General features: G+C 36.6%; 1 protein-coding gene across 1 annotated transcript in view; it reads left to right on the top strand.

Annotated features, from left to right (window-relative positions):
• CNTN5 (contactin 5) overlaps positions 1-17,646 on the top strand; it is a 264,199-nt gene that overhangs the window by 201,899 nt on the left and 44,654 nt on the right. Inside the window, exon 13 of the mRNA XM_086481748.1 lies at positions 4,628-4,748. Within this exon, the coding sequence (XP_086337874.1) occupies positions 4,628-4,748 (121 nt within the window). The remainder of the gene's footprint in view (positions 1-4,627; positions 4,749-17,646) is intronic.

Raw genomic sequence — 17,646 nt, forward strand, 5'->3', positions numbered from 1 at the left:
AATTCTTGTGAAAAATTACTTCAAGCCATACTTTACAGGTAAAGCTAATTAGATACACTACAGACACAAGTATGACCTAAGGTACATACCATGCTGGAGCAGAGAGAACAATAGATTGACACAGCACTCAGCACTGGAGCTGGCCAGAACCTAATGAATGGGATACTTGGGAGCATAATGTGAATTGTACAATGATTAGTTGTCCTAGAGAGAACCATTAGTCATGACAGATAGCATTGGTAGCTGCATTATTATTTGTTTGCTGCTTAGTGAAGACCAGAAGTGTGTTCAGTGTTACAGTAGGTCCATAGTTGATGCTGATGTTGAAAATTACATTTAGCTTTCCTTAAAATCATTAGAAGTTGGCTGTTAAATCCATCTGTATTGTTTTGTTTTTAAGCCTTGGCTTCAGCAAAGTACAAGATATATTCCACACAGCAGAAGTTTATAGTGAACAAATATAAATTCTTTTGATATTTGGCTAAATGTGTAAAATATGATATTCAGAACACCAAGGAATATAGATTTTTCTAACAAAATGGTACTTTGAAAGGGTGCGCTTATTGCAAAATACGCCCTGTCACAGAAGAGCATAATTAGTGGAATAAAAAGCAGCTTTTAAAAACCTACACTTAATAAAGTAGAAATTTAGGTATAAACAAAGAAATTTAAAACCACTAATTGCAGCTTTGGATGATATTGGGACAACATGGCTGCTGATACACCAGGCTGTTCTAACTCATGTTAGTTCAGATGAGATATGTTTCTACACTGTTTGCATCCCTGTCACCCACTTTTGTCTTCCCCAAAGGGGAGGGTATGTCTCTGCTTTTGCTGAAACATCATGTCCTTTTCCACTAAAAGAAGACTAAAAGCAGTAGACAAAGTTTCTGACCTTAGACACTTTTCTTAATGAAGTCACTGCTGCGGTCCCACTTAGCCAGTCTTTTTTTTAAACTGGATTGTAATCACTCAAATTTAAGCAGCAGCTGCAATGACATGGAGCGGAGATTTTCTTAAGATTTGGAAGGCCAACACATCAATTTAACACCCGCCCCACAGGGCCTGTTGTGGCCTTGAACCTCTCATTACAGGATAAACTGATCAACAAAATAATCTGTCTTTCAAGACTTGGAAGAGTCTGCATAATTCATAAAGACCACTTTATAAATACCACTGAACAACAAATAACATGGTATTTTTCAGAGATCCTGGTCAAACATAGTTCCTACTTACCTAAATGTAAGCTAGTATGTCTCATTATTTCCCATGACCAAGTATCTAAGGTCTGAACATATATTGATCTGTATGAAACACAGTGAGTTTAATTTCCTTCCACATGCGCCTCCTAAGCAATGCTGGCTGCACATCCTGTTATGCTGTAATAATGTGTTTCATGGGGATCTATTGTACTGCACTGCTCTCCACTTACAGTAATGATTCTTTCAATTGCTGCTTGTCTGCCCAGTTACACAGGTGTGCAGATAAAATACATATATTTTTCCTGTTAAGAATATTGGGATTCACACAGTCATGAACCCTCTGGAAGTCAAAGTGACAGCCAAGATTTCACTCCTGAGCCGTGAAATCAGACAGTTGCTACCCATTATGCTTTTCCTCCCACTTAATAACAAAACACACATTAAATGTGAATTACCCTCAAGAGAGGACAAATGTGGACTGATTCTGGTCTTATCCTTCTAATAGCTAAGGGTTTTTACCAGAATCACTCATCATCTTGAGCAACCCTTGCTTCGATGGCTAGTAAATGCTGCTGTGCTGGACAACTTAAAAAATTTGTATCCTGAAGTTAACTCCTAATAGGAGTGTGCGCTCCTCTTTTGCATTTAGTGCTGCAGAATACTCAGATATTCTTTTCCACTGCTATGATTTCTGATATGCCAGAGCAAGAATATAAGAATTGCATTATGTCCTGACTGGTCTATCTTCCCTTCAGCAACATCATTAAGGAGACCACTTCAGAAGGCAAAACACTACCATTGTATTCACACTCCTAGATCTACAGGATTATTAAGCTATAGATCATGACCACATTCACTTTAGTATCAGTGGCAACCTTGATGTCCCACCTCTCTTTTCCTTCTTTGCATGTGAATATGCTTTGGTAAATATTTTACTTTGGTGCTACATGACATATTATGACAAGTTCAGCTCCAAAAATGCAAATGAAGAGAAGATTGGCTGAAGAAGGTGTGTCAAGATGTGCTGAAAGGAAACTCTTCTGCCTAGAAAGAAAAAACTAAATTATAGAAGATTTGATCTTGGAACCAATCTTATTCCATCTTTTTTTTTTTTTTTTTTAATGATTTAGCATAAGAAATAAAAGTATGCAAATGACAATTATATGGTATGAAATTGGACATACTACCAATACAGCAGATGATGAAAATAACACATGGGAACAGACAAGAAATGTAATACTTCAAAGCACAAGGTCATACACATTTGGATGACTGATTATGAAGTGGGAACTCATAACTTACGAATGATTGAGAAGGATAAAGATCTGAGTGTATCTAGCTGAGCAGAGAATAAGTATGCACCAAAAAAACAGGCAAATAGGAATCTAGGTGTAGTCGGTGACTTATTTCCAGCACAACTTGAGAAGGATCAACATGTACACTCTTAGTGAGACTTTATTTTGAATGCAGTGTAGAATTCCACTTATTTGGGATCAAAATGACTCAAAGTAGAACCACTGCACAGGAGTATTATGACACAGGGAATATGTCATTCAAGGAAAAGACTGTCAGTCTTTGCTTGGTTAGCAAAGTAAATAAAATCTGAGAAGATAAATGCTTATACTCAATAAATGTTTCTTAAAGTGAAATATATATATAATATACATTAATATATATTGTATCATATTAGCTATATATTATATATATTATCTAATCAATTATTCATATGTAACATATACTATGCAATATATATGGTAAATATAATTCAATATAACAAATACATAATATATTATCTACCAGATTATATTGTATTTATAACAGTACATCATATCATATTATTGCCTAAAATGTACAATACCTGATATATTTTTTATCTGGTTTATATATTTTCAGTATTTTTTATATATATATTGTATATATAGTATATAAACTAGATAGTATGATAGTGAATAGTGGAATAACATAATAGTGGTTTATATACTACAACAATATATTATACATGATTATATATTATTATTTGTACAATTAATAAATTTATGCATAGTATATTATAGTTTATACTCATGTAATAATTGTCTGTAGTATATTATAATATTATATCGAAAACATTAACTATATGTAATCCATAATATAATGTTATGCAAACTTTACATTGACGTTGAAAAAACTTAACATGTTAGGTTCGTGTGTCATACAAAGTAGCAATGACATGGAAATTTAGAGATATTTGCAGGACATTTTGTCTGTCCTTGGTTAATACATTCAAATTATTTCCATTTGCCTATTAAGGGTAAAAAAATCCTTTGAAAGGAACAAAAAATACTTAGGGTAATTTGCTAAAATTTTTGGTGCTCACATTAAATCAAAAACTTCTAGGTATTTTTAGGACACAGAATTAACAAAATAAACTGCAATTGCTACACCATATGGTTAGGGTGACTTTTATTCACACTCACCTGTTCTTTCCCTAAGTAGTGACTATATTAAATCCACAATATCTATGGATGTGGGGTCACTAAATTTGATGAAGCAACATCTAGGTGAACCTGCTTTGACAGGGGGGTTGGACTAGATGGTCTCCAGAGGTCCCTCCCAACCCCTACCGTTCTGTGATTCTGTGATCTATTGACTCCAATAAGTTTGGATACAACAGTGATTTTGTACATGAAAAAACTAACATTATCACTTATGAAAAAATACAGACATTCTTAGCAAAAGTAATTTATCCTCCAAAAGGCTGTTCTACTTTCCAATTTTCTCTTTTCTGCTCATTATTTTGAGGCATTGTAATTACTGTTGTCTAGAATACTAAAAAATAAAAATTTGAACTGTTTCTCTGTGTACACTCATTCAGGGATTGCATGTTTCAGATTTAAATACATAAAGATTTCAACAGGAAAAATGAGAATCTGTCCATATTTCCTCAATCGTATTTAGTATTCATTTCTTCTGTGTTAACAGAAATCAATCAATATTAGCCTTCAAGTTATCTTAATTTCATTACTACAGCGAGACATACTCCAAATTTCACTGAACTGTAGCGAAGAGGAAGAGGAAGAAAGAGCCCTTCATTTCTAAAAGGACTTTTTAAATACCAAAGATTGCATCCAAAATATTTCTGTTCATCTCCTTAATGAATTTCTTTGTGCTAGTTTGGAATCATATTCTTTGAGCACGCAAAAATGTATAGTGAGCTTTAAGCAAAGTCAAAGTTATTAAAAATCTGAAATCCTTTTCTTTAATCCCTATTAAATATTGTATAAATGCAGTGTTCTGATAATCCTCAAAAGTGGGTATTAAGGCACATAAATGTTGTAAGATGAAAGCTGCAATCATGAGTTTCTCACATTGTACAAAAAACCCTTGTGAACTGCCTTGGACACAGATTTACTGAATTTTAAACTGCCATTTCTTCCCTGTTTCAGCAAGCATCCTCTGCAGATTTAATGATCAGGAATATCCTTCTGATGCATGCTGGGAGATACGGTTGCAGGGTTCAAACCGCAGCGGACACTGTGTCAGATGAAACGGAGCTGCTTGTTAGGGGTGAGTATGCTCGCTGTGCCACCTGAAAACACAATCACCAGAAACTATTGTACCAGGGAATGTAAATATGTGGCTTTCAGGGACATCTGTCTTATGCATTATTCTTCAGATTTTATACTGTTGAAAACATTTGTGATTAACCTACTGTCTTTGAAAGAAGTTTTATCACAAATTAACCTGCAGACATGACAATGAGAAACAATGGACATACAGTCTTACGAGAGGTAATAGCACAAGAGGTATACCAGATCAGTTAAAACGTAGACCATTAGCATTCACATGCCTGTGTAAGATAGGTATGAAAAAGCCTGTGCTTTTTTATGTGGTGCTTTACATTTCATCTTATGGTCAAGCCATTCTCTCTGATTTAATGGTTTAAGAATATTCACTCACTTCCTGAGAGAAGAGACCATGCAGAGTTTTATAAAATGATAGATACAAAAAATGAACCAAAAGCCCCCTAATATGACAAGGATTTGTTTTTTTTTCAAACATGGAATTGTCACCACCAAATTTTGACTGCATCTTTAGACCCAGCCCTGTAATCTGATAAGTTGCTTTACCTGTCATTTAACGATCCTGATTATGCGCAGGAACAAAGAGTCATTGTCCTTCAGGTTCCTCGATCATATCTAGGACACCAACTAGCTTACAATAAAGCAGGGCATTAGCACCATATGTGCATTCTGTTAAGCAAAGTATTTCTGCATTCTGCACTACTTGTGTGTGTGTGCATGCACATGTGCCTGATGGGACTTGAGGACTTACAGTCTAGCAACTGGCATTACAAGTGTTAGGTCCTGCAATCTCAAGATAGGTGGATCCCTGCTAGGTAGCACAGCTGGGTAGCCTTACTGTGTATTATACATTCTGTAAAGAATAAATCAAGGTAGATATTTTGTAACATCTGAAAAACTCAAGAATAAAAAAATCAAAACTATTTAGAGATTAAATCTTTCCAAAATACTTATTTTACCACATTTCACCACATCTTTAGGTTTCATAAGCCCATATCTGTCACTTTTAGGACAAATATATGCTTTAAATGATAAAGAATCTTTCTGGCTGACTGCAGGGCTCTTCATATTTTGATAAAAGTATCTATTAAATATTTCCACAAAGTCACTTTGAGGACCATCAGATTTCTATGAGCTATGGCACTATTGAGATGGTGGTATTCAGGTGTCTCAACACAGACATGTAATGCCATTTTAGCTGCCTTATGAAATCCGATTCATCCTTGTGAGTTACACAAGACCTTATGTGCTACCTTTACCTCTCTCAGACAGGAGCTGGAGGCTCTATGGAGAGGCAAGGCAATCTCAACTTTAATGCCATTGAACTTATTAGTGACAAAAACCTCCTAGCTTGCTATTATGTAGGACACTGCCGGCTGGTTACAAAATTATTTTTTTAAGAATATTGGTTACATAAACGAGAGCCTCTGAGGAAGAGTTTTGAGATTAAAAGAAAAGGGCGTTGTAAGCAGTATCGGAATGTATGTATGTGGGTGTCTCATTACCATGCCACCTTGCTGATGAAATGAAAACTATGACTGCTTTTTAATGGAATTTAAATTCAAATATACTTTGCTTAGAATGTTCTCCTTTTCTTGTTTCTATGATTGGATAATTATAGGATACGGTAAGAAATGTTTGCATTTCTTTCACAAAATGCTTTATATTGTATGACTGCTTTTGTCCTGCTGTAAAACTCAGTTTTCAAGAAATTATAGGATATGATTTGTTTACTGAAGTAGTTAATTTCCTTGAGATATCTGTAAAACTTTTGCAAATGAGGGCAATAAGATCCTACAGTGTCAGTATTACTTTCACCAAAAAATGTAGGTTGTTTTTGTTTTGTATTGCAGAAAATGTTTAAGGCACATTCAGTGCAAAGTTGATAATGATTACTCTTCACAGACTTCAGCATTTCAAATATCTAAAATATTTAGGTAAATCTAATCTGTCTCTCCTTATTTTGTTACAGGCATTTCACCTTAATTTCAGTATCTCTAATTCTTTTTTCTTCCCCTATCTCAGTTTATGGAGTGAGCTCAGTGGTCTGCAATTCGACACTGTCTGATGATACCAAATTGTAGCACTTTTCAAACTTCTTTAGGTTTAGCTTTTGGAGGTACCAGACATCGCTTAGGAGGAGAGACCAGCAGCAACAGATGTTTCAATAAATATTTCAGTAAACTCTGAAGAATTCCACCTGACAGAGGAAGTCATCATCTATGAAGAAAACCCATTGGCACTATCCAGTAAAGTCTGAAATCCAAAGCTATATTATTCTTTATTTCCAGTATAGTTTCTAGGTAAAATAATTTCATTTTATGCATATTACAAAACACCTTTGTATTTTAAATGTTGCAGCCCATGGCCAAACTGAGATAACAGAAGCTTTGTTATGAACTCTTAGAAGTGCCGATATAAGTGAAGTTACAGCACATCCTTGTTCTGACCTTACTCTCTCCTTTTGCCTTTGCAGAAAATGCTAGTCTTGAATGCTGATAATGTCATACCAGCATAAAACAGCATTTCAAATATTAGTTACATTGTAAGATTCGCCTGGTATTTTTAATACATAATTGTAATTTTTACTCAAAAATTCTGCTTACACCATTTCTACAGGAAATACATTGGACATACAGAATAAATTAAATTAATCTAATTTTCCCTCCTTTAGATATTCATGAATATCAGAATCATTGTTATTAGAAAACTGGTTAAATTTATACTGAATTATGTATTGAGCTGGTGCATTATTTTTAAGTCAAAGGACAGTTTTCTAGAGCTTTACTACAAGTGGCTGGGAAGGCAACTATATCTTGCTGCAGCCTCTTCAGACAGAGGAGAGAGAAACAAACTTTTTGCAGACTCCTATTACTCATAACTAACATGCTGATTTTCAACAGACAGACATTCACCACTGCATTTTCAAGCAATTGCAATGTCTCTGTATCATTTATTGTGGAGAAAGCATGGAGTATCCTTAAACCATATTTATCTTTTTTGGAAGCCATTCTTGCTAGTTGCTCTACTGGAAGATCCCTTGAATATATGCCAAGGAACTAACTGTGTCGCTATTTTTGCCCCTGTTCTTCTTTGCTTTGCATTATACAGTAGAAGTTAAATTCCAAAAATGTCACCAGACATCAATGAAGAACAGAGAATGAATAGTACCAAGTAAATCTCTTTTTTGAGTCTTATTGCTTACAAAAAGTTAATTAATGGTGCAAAAATATTTCTGAATATGCTACATATGTATGTATGTGTGTGTGTGTGTGAAGAACACAAGAAATTAAGACAGCAGCAACTTTCTATTCTGCAACTTTCTAAAATGGCTTATAGATTTTTTAAAACCATTTTCAAATTCACTACCTCACAGTTCTTGATTTTAGGTAAGTTGTAGTGAAATACATGTCTAATGTTATTTCCATAATGATTTTTATCTAGTGCATCTCTTTCAGGAACACTTCAAAACTATATATGAAAAGATATTCTGGATCATGTTTGAACAAAATCAAGATTCGAGTCCCATCAGCACATACCACTCAAAGCAAAACCTAAATACTTTCCTAAGTACTTTGAAAACGTGATTAAATAATGTATATTAAAATAAGAAACCACTCTTTAGTTTTAGTAGTCCCTAGTAATTTCTCTGCTCCTTAAATGTTGTTTTTTCAGCCCAAGTTATTTATTTTTCCCTTTCTGTTTCTATATTTTTTCTAACACGACCAATAATACGGAATTCATCAAGAAGAGTTGTTCTGCTGGCAGCTGGACCTGTCAGGCAGTACATTAGCTTTCCAGCTTAAGTGTCTTGCATTTTAATCTTGGAATGGGTTGTGAATGAGAAGTATTTCAGTAGTCTCATGCTAGTCAACAGTGACCTTCAGAGGTCTGCTGTCCTGACATAACTGACATCATCTGTTTATATTCAAGTAGGCTACTACCTAACTTGCAAAAGCATTTCCTTTCCAAAATATGGTTCTACAAAATTCTCTGCAATTCATCATCACAAGTTGTTCTTATTCTTAGGTACCTAAAAAAATAAGTCATGATCTTTTATTCATCCATCTGAGATCCACCAGCCCCTCTAGACAGTATTTTTGACTCTGTGGAAGTCCCCAGAGAAGTCCTTTACTCTCTGAATATGGGGAGGATGAGAGACAGAATTCAGCTCAATGGCCAGGATTGATTTAAGGCAGAAGAGGTGATGCCAACAACTCATAGCTTAGCTCAGTAACTTCAATGCTTATCTACAAGGTAAAATATCTTGGGTTTAGCTGTCTCAGATTGAGCCTCAAAATCACACTTGTCTCTCCTCAAAAGCATGCTATACCTGCAGGCAGTAGATTAGGTGGGATCAAGATGTGTTCAACTCCCTTTCTAAGGCAGAGTAGCCAGAAGCACAGAAGTCAGCAGAAAAACAAATGAGACCCTGACTGTGTAGGGCACAATTTATGGTATCTATCTCCAGTAACCCAAATATTTGTTTCTTTCATTGAGTTGGCTACTGCTCAGGAAAGGAACACAGTCCTCACGGGAACCATTGTCAACAGCTTAAGCCAATACATTGAAGGGTGTATTGGGAAAGGAAGAAGCTAAATAACAGGCATGTGCCCCCTGTACTGGATTTGCTCTTCAGCAGGGCAATGAGGCAGATAGCTGTAAAGCCTTAAATGACACTGCAAGATTTTCTGGGAGACAGTCATCAGAGCCTGTAGCAGAAGCAGAAGGCATATAGGGCAAGCTGATACAGCTCAAGGACATCCAGAAGAGAAAACAGCCTTTCACATAAGGCAGTAACAGTTCTGTCACCAGACTCGCATAAATGTGCTTCTTCTGAGAAATCCCATAACAGGAATTATGTATGACTAATGGTCAAATAGTTTTAGTGGAGTGAATGAATATAACAAAAATCACAGGTATGGATTTACATTCCTGACACCCAAGCCATTGCCTGATTTCACTTTATTTATGCCTTCTGTTGTTTGCTCACCCGAGGGAAATATGTGCAGAATAGCTGTTTGTCATGCAAAAAAAAAAAAGGATGTTTAAAGGAGAATATAGGTATTCATGACACAGTCAACAAATGTTTTCCCCAGTACATGAAGTCATTAGCCATTTAAGAAGCAGAAGTGATTTACGATTTTTATGAATGTAAATCCCATTCTTGACATTAGTCCAAGAATAGTTTTCCCATGTCAAGTGTTTTGTCTGGCTACCAACCTTTATTTATCCAACAAGATCTTCAACTTTCAGTGAATATTAAATAGCAGAGAAGCAGAATAGCAGAATGTTTCAGCTTGGCTAGTTTTCCATCTATCATTGGCACACCAGTAGTTGAGCTGTCCCTATACTGATTTCTCACAAAGTGATCACCAAAGCAGAAGGCTCTAATACAGGATAAACATGCATGTCATGTTCTGACACTAATTATATGATCACAAACATGGTTACTAAACACCCAAGTACCAGCCTGAAGAATTGCATCTCACAGATGTCTCAGGTGATCTTGTAGCCAGCAATGTGTCAGATTTCCTCAAGACAATGCCTGCTTGGTAAGTTAATTTGGTTTTTGAAGCCTGTCTTCCAAAAAGGGCTTGTTATGTTCTTATTTCCCCATTATGCTGTAGAAATTTTAAGCAATCTGTGCACTCATATTTTCATCAGTAAGCATGTCTTCATGATCCTGTGCTTCCACCATGTTTCACTGTAGAGACATTTAAAACACCAAATACTTCTGTCATAAAAAAAAAACGTTGACACCACGAAGGGGCTAACCTTTATGACCTTCATTCCAATCAACTACATTAAAAAAAGGTCAACAGTGTTTTTCACATTGTCTATATTTAATTCATCAGTACAAAATCTGTTACTCATAGACAGGAATGTTTGAAGAACACCAGCAGAACTCATAGCTAAGAGCGGAATGCTACTTCTTGCATTTACTTTTAACAAAAAGTATCCCTATGCTCTCGAAACACAGTTTCTAATGCAGTCATTTGAAGAGCTGCTTTGACCTAGGCTGCAATAAGGAAAAGCTTGAGTAAAAAATCTACCAAATCCAGTTATTGAATATTCCTTGGTCTTTCTTCTGCAAGTTTGGAGGGCTGGCTTATAAAATCACCTGTACAGTTCAGCAAAGAAAAATAGTGGGAGTTGAGAATGTCACACGGGAGTCTACCATGCTTTCACAAAGATCAGCGTGAGGCTCTGTATAGCCTGTTAAGAGTAGAGATCCCTTTCACCTGTACTGAGGTGGAACAATGGTTTCCAAGAACACCAGGAAGTTTTTTGCAGATTAGAGGATCACTGCAAAATTTACCGTCATACTATTATCTGATGTAGATGAGGACAGTGCTTCAAACATTTAGAATTGAGTGATTTTTCCTATATAAACCTCTATATTGTTAGTAATGATAGTGACACCACAAACATCAATGTAGGTTATTTTTCATGGTTATCACTTCCTTGTATGACATTTCATTTTAGGATCATCTTGACTGAGTTAGGAATAGGAGGTTGTGAAGTTAAAGGATTTTTTCACACCTGTGAAAGCTTTGGTGCCTAATCAATGGTACCAAGTCTCCAGTATTTTAATATTTATTTAATAAATGAAAGCTTTTTATCATACTATATAACTGGGTTCAGTAACTTTAAGTTGTCAAATAAATTCCATCACTTAAGTCCTGTTTGTAAATTACTCTTGTAAAGCTGGTTTACAATACATGATACTCATGAGAGTAGGTAGCATTGATTGTAAACTGCTCAGACTGATGCTGGATGTTGCATTATACGCTGCCTTATAACAGCCTATGAAGCAGCCAGCTCATCTCCAAATTACCAAACTTTCTTTCAGATTGCTTCACTTGTTCTAGATACAGTGCAGCCTGGTCTCTGGCTTTGCAAAGGAGCAAACCGTACTAGTCCCAAAATCACTTATTCAATATTTGACTTTCTGCAATGTAAACACTGTAAACTGTAAACTGTAGCAAAGGTTGACAGTACAAGGTAACTAAGTCTGGGAGCACTTAGCAAAGAAAAAGACTATTTGCTGTTTGCACGGGAACTACAGTAATGCAGTAGCCAGGCAAGTTTGCTCATTTTTTTAATTTGAGATGCTAACTAACAAAAAGTGCCATTTTCTGTAACAAAAAGAGGTCAAATAAGCAAAATGCATAGAAATTACTTCTGCATGTTTCCTTGTATTCATCAATGATCACATAAAAAATTGTTTTGGCACATCTAGTACTTTAATATTTTATACATTTATATAAAATATTTTTATATTGCATATATATTATAAAATATGTTTTAGGAGACACTCAAAGATAAATAATTTATTGATCTCAGTTTTGTTACAAATAGACATGTGTTATCTATGCATTAATATGGTTAACTTTATTTTCAGTACTATCTCACTGTTCTACACTTAAGGATTTTAGTAGATTTAGATGCCAAATATTTTCTGGGTATTTTAGTAACAGTTTATTCACTGCTGTTTGCTTTTATTATCCTTTTGACTTTTACTACTCAAAATGTGTTTTCTATTGTTATAAATGTCAATAGATATTGCACTTTTCTAGAGGAAGAAAAAAATAGTGTCCAGTTGTCCTAATTCTCCGTGTCAATGCTTTACAACCTTGGAAACTTCTTAACATACACAAAGCTAATTAAAATCCTTTGAACTATACAAATATTAGCACAACATTCATGCAGGAAAATTTCTAATAATAAGATGAAAATCAACTTTCTTCTATAATGTATAACACTTATTTTAAGACTATGCACTGAAAGCTAACCATGCACACTGTGCAGGCCTACTGTAAGAAAAACGAGCTTTAAGAGCAAACAGCTACCTGGAAGCTGTAAGATCTTGAAATGGAGCAGAGAGCAATCCTTCAGTGTGAAGGGATGAAAGCCTTTGTGACTACAAACTGTGGTTTAAGAGTACACATTTTGTGGTCTAAAAATAAAAAAGAGGTTAAAGCTATTCATCTTGTAGACTGGCAAAACTACCAATCTAAGCAAGAAATCCACTCTCATGATATATTTTCAGAGAAGTAATGTTTCCTCTGAACTCCACTGACCTGGAGCAAATACAACACAGGAACTGCTGGTTAGGTTGACCACATTGCTCCTTTGAGTTGTGATATTGCCAATAAAATTTAAAGACAAGTACTTGGGTTTAAAGGCCATCAAACACAACATTATTAAATGGAACGTAAACAAGGTCAGCAGATTCTTGCTGGTCCTTGAAATTACATTTGAACTATAGCAAAGGCCAGGAAGATGCCCTAAGCGCAGACCCCATTAATTGGACTCATAGAATATGTCCATAATTGTAAACTGCTCCCTGAGGCCAATGGGTACAGCAGAGCTCCCATTCACACAGCTACATTCCTGGTCCCCCTCCCCTCTCAAAACAGGATGAGCACAACAAACTGCCTGTTGGGATCTGCCCCAGCCCATGGTAATCCATTAGTCATGCCAAGGTGTTGGCTGAGAAAGTCATAATTGCACAGAGTTGAAATTATCATAGGGACTGGATGACAACATAACAACATATAGGATCAATACTAGAGTTCAGATCTGTGCTTTGGCCCTTTTCAGTATATCAGTGCAGCTGAAACATTTACAATATTGGAAGATTGTATAGTACTGTAGATGGAGTATCAGCCCTTTAACCCACAGACTCCAGACCAAAACATTTCCAGCAATCTGATCTTGTAACAGGGCCTTTGTTATAATACCTTTTTTTTAAGAATTTAAAAAAGATCCTTTCTTCTAAGAAACTTTTTTACAAACATCAACCTAACTTCTAACTTCAGTCAAAAAAAGTTCCTAGAAACAAGAAAAAAATAGAAATCACATGTAGTGATGTTCACAATCTCAGTGCCTGAAAGTGGCATGGGTCTCCATAGAGTTCTGCGAGTGCTGGTGCCTGCTGGTGATTGCAGAGTGAAGGAGGCAGCACGGTCCAGAATTGAGACAACTGGCACGTGGTGCCCCACAGTGTTAAAGGTAGTCAGCAGGACATGCCAATGAAAGAGGCAAGTCTAAAATTCAGTCTTTTACTCTATTTGGGACCTGCTAATTATGTCTTTCACAATGCAATTCACAGGCTACTGGTGCTTTTTCTCCTAAGGTGAAATTTCAGTTCATGTTCCCTGCACTGTCCATACATTTTGTATCAAGTCACAACTGCCACTACACAAAGATCCAGCTCAGAGGTTCTGGACTTCAGTCTGGCATCTGACCTCACAACACTCAGCAGCTCTCAAGATTGCCTTGTCCAAAGCCCCTGGTTTTGGGTTTGTACAGGGCAGAGAAGTCATCGGGGCAAAGGAGCACAACACGTCATACGTACCACCAAAGGCCTTCTCAGGCAGGACAGCAGGGATTTCTCCTGACCCTCATACCTGGAGTGAGTTAAGACTGTTCAGGCTGGAACATCAATGTCTTCTCTTTCTTACCTTCCAACCCTGAATCTAATCTCCCTGTCTATCCTGCTGCTGGTTGGAGTATAAAATCTCCAACTGCCCAGGGCCCTTTATGTAGCTACCTTACAGAAACCACTCAGGTACACCACACATGGAGGGACTGGGGATACAGATGTATCCACTAAAGCCACTATGCCTATCACATTTACTGTACACCAAACCTTCTCTCCACCCTCTTGTTCCTCACCATGTGCAAACACATCATCTGCTGTAGCTGGGCACAGCAAAATGGATTTATGCTACAACAGTCAAGCTCCTGTTTTATCAAGCACCTTTTCCATTATTCCGTAGTTACTGCCTCTTTCTTTTCCTCTTTTTCTTGACCTCACATCTTGATGACAAGCCAGTACACCTTGTCATTCAGAAAGCAAAATCTTCAGGTCAAGAAATCTGTGTTTGCGAACTGTTATGTATCAGGCTTCTTAGTTGTTTGTCAAAAGTAAGAATTACCCTGGTCAGGCAGCAGTGGAGTAAATCAGTGCACATTCTGGGATTCACAAAGGGCACTGCCTCACTGAATAACTACAGCTATTATTGGCAATAGTCTTCAAGAAGTCTTATATTAACATTGTACCATGGCAAATAATCTAAAAGACTTCTCAGGATGATCATTCCAACAATAAAAAGACACATAAACCGAGTTTGCCAAAATGCAGTCACATATGTCCTGAAATGAAGTATCAGTCTATGAAATTGCTCTGAAAGAAGATAACTGACTAATATCCTTGATGCTGGGTTTCTGGTGCTCCTAGAGCCACATAAAAGCCTACCACAGCCCCAAATGTCTTCTTTATGAAGGTCGACTGCATTGTAGTGCATTTATGACCAGTCATTTTCTGTGTAGTTTCCAGAAAAGCATTTGAGCAGACCATGCATTTTTTCCTCAATTGGCTATTCTCAACTAAAAAATTGTTTTAGAGATCCTTAACAACAACACAGCCCTTGGGAGAAAAGCTTCTCTGCATTAGCCATGCAGCTGACACCATGAATGATTACATCCAAGCATAAAATTTAATGAGTTTTCTACAAAAATGAGTGACATCTGCATAGCACTCAGGTCCTGGGTAACTGTCATACATTTGTCATCACTGAGGCTTTTGTCCTTTATTAATCCACTTTCAAGAATGCCTGCTGTTGGAAATGGAAATGCTTTCTAGCAGTCATCCTGCAGACTGTGTAAGAGCACACATCTCAGAAAGCATAATGACACATTGTCATGCCTAGGAATGCATTTAAAAGGTTTAAAAAACATGAGAGAAATCTGACAACAAAATATATTGAGAATTTAGCAGATGTCTGCATAAATATATTTTACATCCTTTAATATAAGCAAGACACTTGTTCTGTTGCCTATAATACAGTGGCTAGAAACATTCGGTGTGCATGGGAGAAATATTGTCATAGAGGAAAAGTACTAAAATATTTCCCTTCAATTTTGTTTGTGCTTGGGACCATGATATAATTTTGGGCCTAGGGCTCCAACCCAGTAAAAGCATATGATTGTATCAAGATCCCAGCTTTCCTTTAAACTTTCCCTCGTGGCTAGAAATAAAAATTTCACTAGTATTTTCCTACATAAACAGATAGCCTGAAACAATAGATGATGGAGATTGAAGATCACCCTATTTTATTAAATCAGCCCCAGGACTTGCTATTCTGAGACAAAGGCCTGACCTGGTGCTTCTCATCAAAGAACAGCAAACACTTTGCAGGAAGGCAGGAGTGTACAGGATACAGCTTTCTGCTATGTTTTCTCCCAAGAAGAAAAGCAAGACCTTTCAACTGAAAATGAAGTTGGGACACCAGAAGGCCAAGAATCACAAGGTATCTAAGGTGTCACACCATCTTATTCCAGCGCTGTTTGTGACTCAATGAAGGGCACTGACAGCGGCAAAATCAAACCTGCAGAGCAGGCTGAACAAGGCAAGAGCAGAGATTCCCAGCACTGAAGCTGCTCATTACCCATGAAAGCAGAAAACCTTCTTCTTCCTATAGCACAGAGCTGTATCTTGTGCTCCTGTGAAGAGGACTGCAGTGTGTTGTGGAGGCAATCTTCTTCCATCATGCATCCATACTACTAAACTTTGCTAAATTTCTTCTATTCCTGGAACTGAAGGAATTGAATCCCTTTCATTCACTTGTCATTTTTTGTTGTTGTTATTTCTAAATGCCATATATTTCCAGCATTTTAATGTCAATTAGTTGCTTGTAGAGGATTACCAAGCAAACAGAGGCAAGTGAATAACATAAATCGCTTTCTCATTTAAAGGATTCAATGTCTGTTTCACTTTGAAGCTGTTGAGCCCAACTGTTACAAAACTGTGATCATACTGTTCTCACAGTTCATGTAAACATGCTTTTGTTGAAGGCGTATCAGAGGAAATATAAAGCTGTTTGCAGCTGCAAATGAAAAAAATTACAGCAACTAAAAATATTTCAGATAATGGGGTTTTTTAGCCTTTGATATTCAGATAATTTTTTTCTACTCATGGACTAAGGATTCTAGCCAGTAAAAGATTTGATTGCATGAAATAGCACTAAAATATAATAACGCTGAGCTCAGTACTGCAGAAATCCTGTCTGCAACTGCCTCTTCAAATGGAGGTACCAGACCCAAGTGTTTGCCATTCTGATCTGCAGGTGCTGAGCTCTGACAGTTCAGCAAGTGGGACAACCACCACTCATATAGCTCATGGGAGTGGAGGTATTCAAAGGACCTGCCCCACTACAGCTCATGATACATGCAAACAGCATTGGGCACCCGCAAAAGTGTAGCAACAATTGCTTTCTATTAATAACGTTGTTTCCATCATCACCCTTCCTGCAGTTCCACTTTGGGAGAAAGTGTCTAGTAGTGCATTTCTGATTTCACACTCCTCCGTCTGCGTAGAGGCAGAAGAGAAACTTCAGCCTTCAGCAACAGGAGGATGGGAAAGAATCAGAAGTCTTGGATGTTAAGAAAACCCCTATTTTTCATAAACAATTATAGCTATTAATAATATTAACATTTTACAGAAGTATTGTGTCTTGTCCTTCAGGACTTATATAAGATTTTAAGTGTAATAAACCACAAGAGAAAAGTTTCTTCCGCATTTACCCATGATGGAGATGCACATTTTCCCCTAAACATCTGACTACAACAACTGTGGAAGAGGATCCTGAATGAGGAGAACCTTGCCTCCAATTTAGTTTGGCAAGTTCAAATGGAGTATGTTTTCAAACACCAGTAATATCAATATCAGGAAGAATTAAAGAAGAAAATCAGAGGTGGGAGTGGGAAATTACAGCCACATTTTTCTTTGCAAAGTCATGTTTGCTACCAGAGGTCTCGTTTATTGGATCAGTCATACAGCCTACGCAAATGGTGATTAACTTATTCTT

The sequence above is a fragment of the Leptosomus discolor genome, chromosome 1, assembly GCF_034619465.1.
Source record: "Leptosomus discolor isolate bLepDis1 chromosome 1, bLepDis1.hap2, whole genome shotgun sequence".
Classification (NCBI taxonomy): domain Eukaryota; kingdom Metazoa; phylum Chordata; class Aves; order Leptosomiformes; family Leptosomidae; genus Leptosomus; species Leptosomus discolor.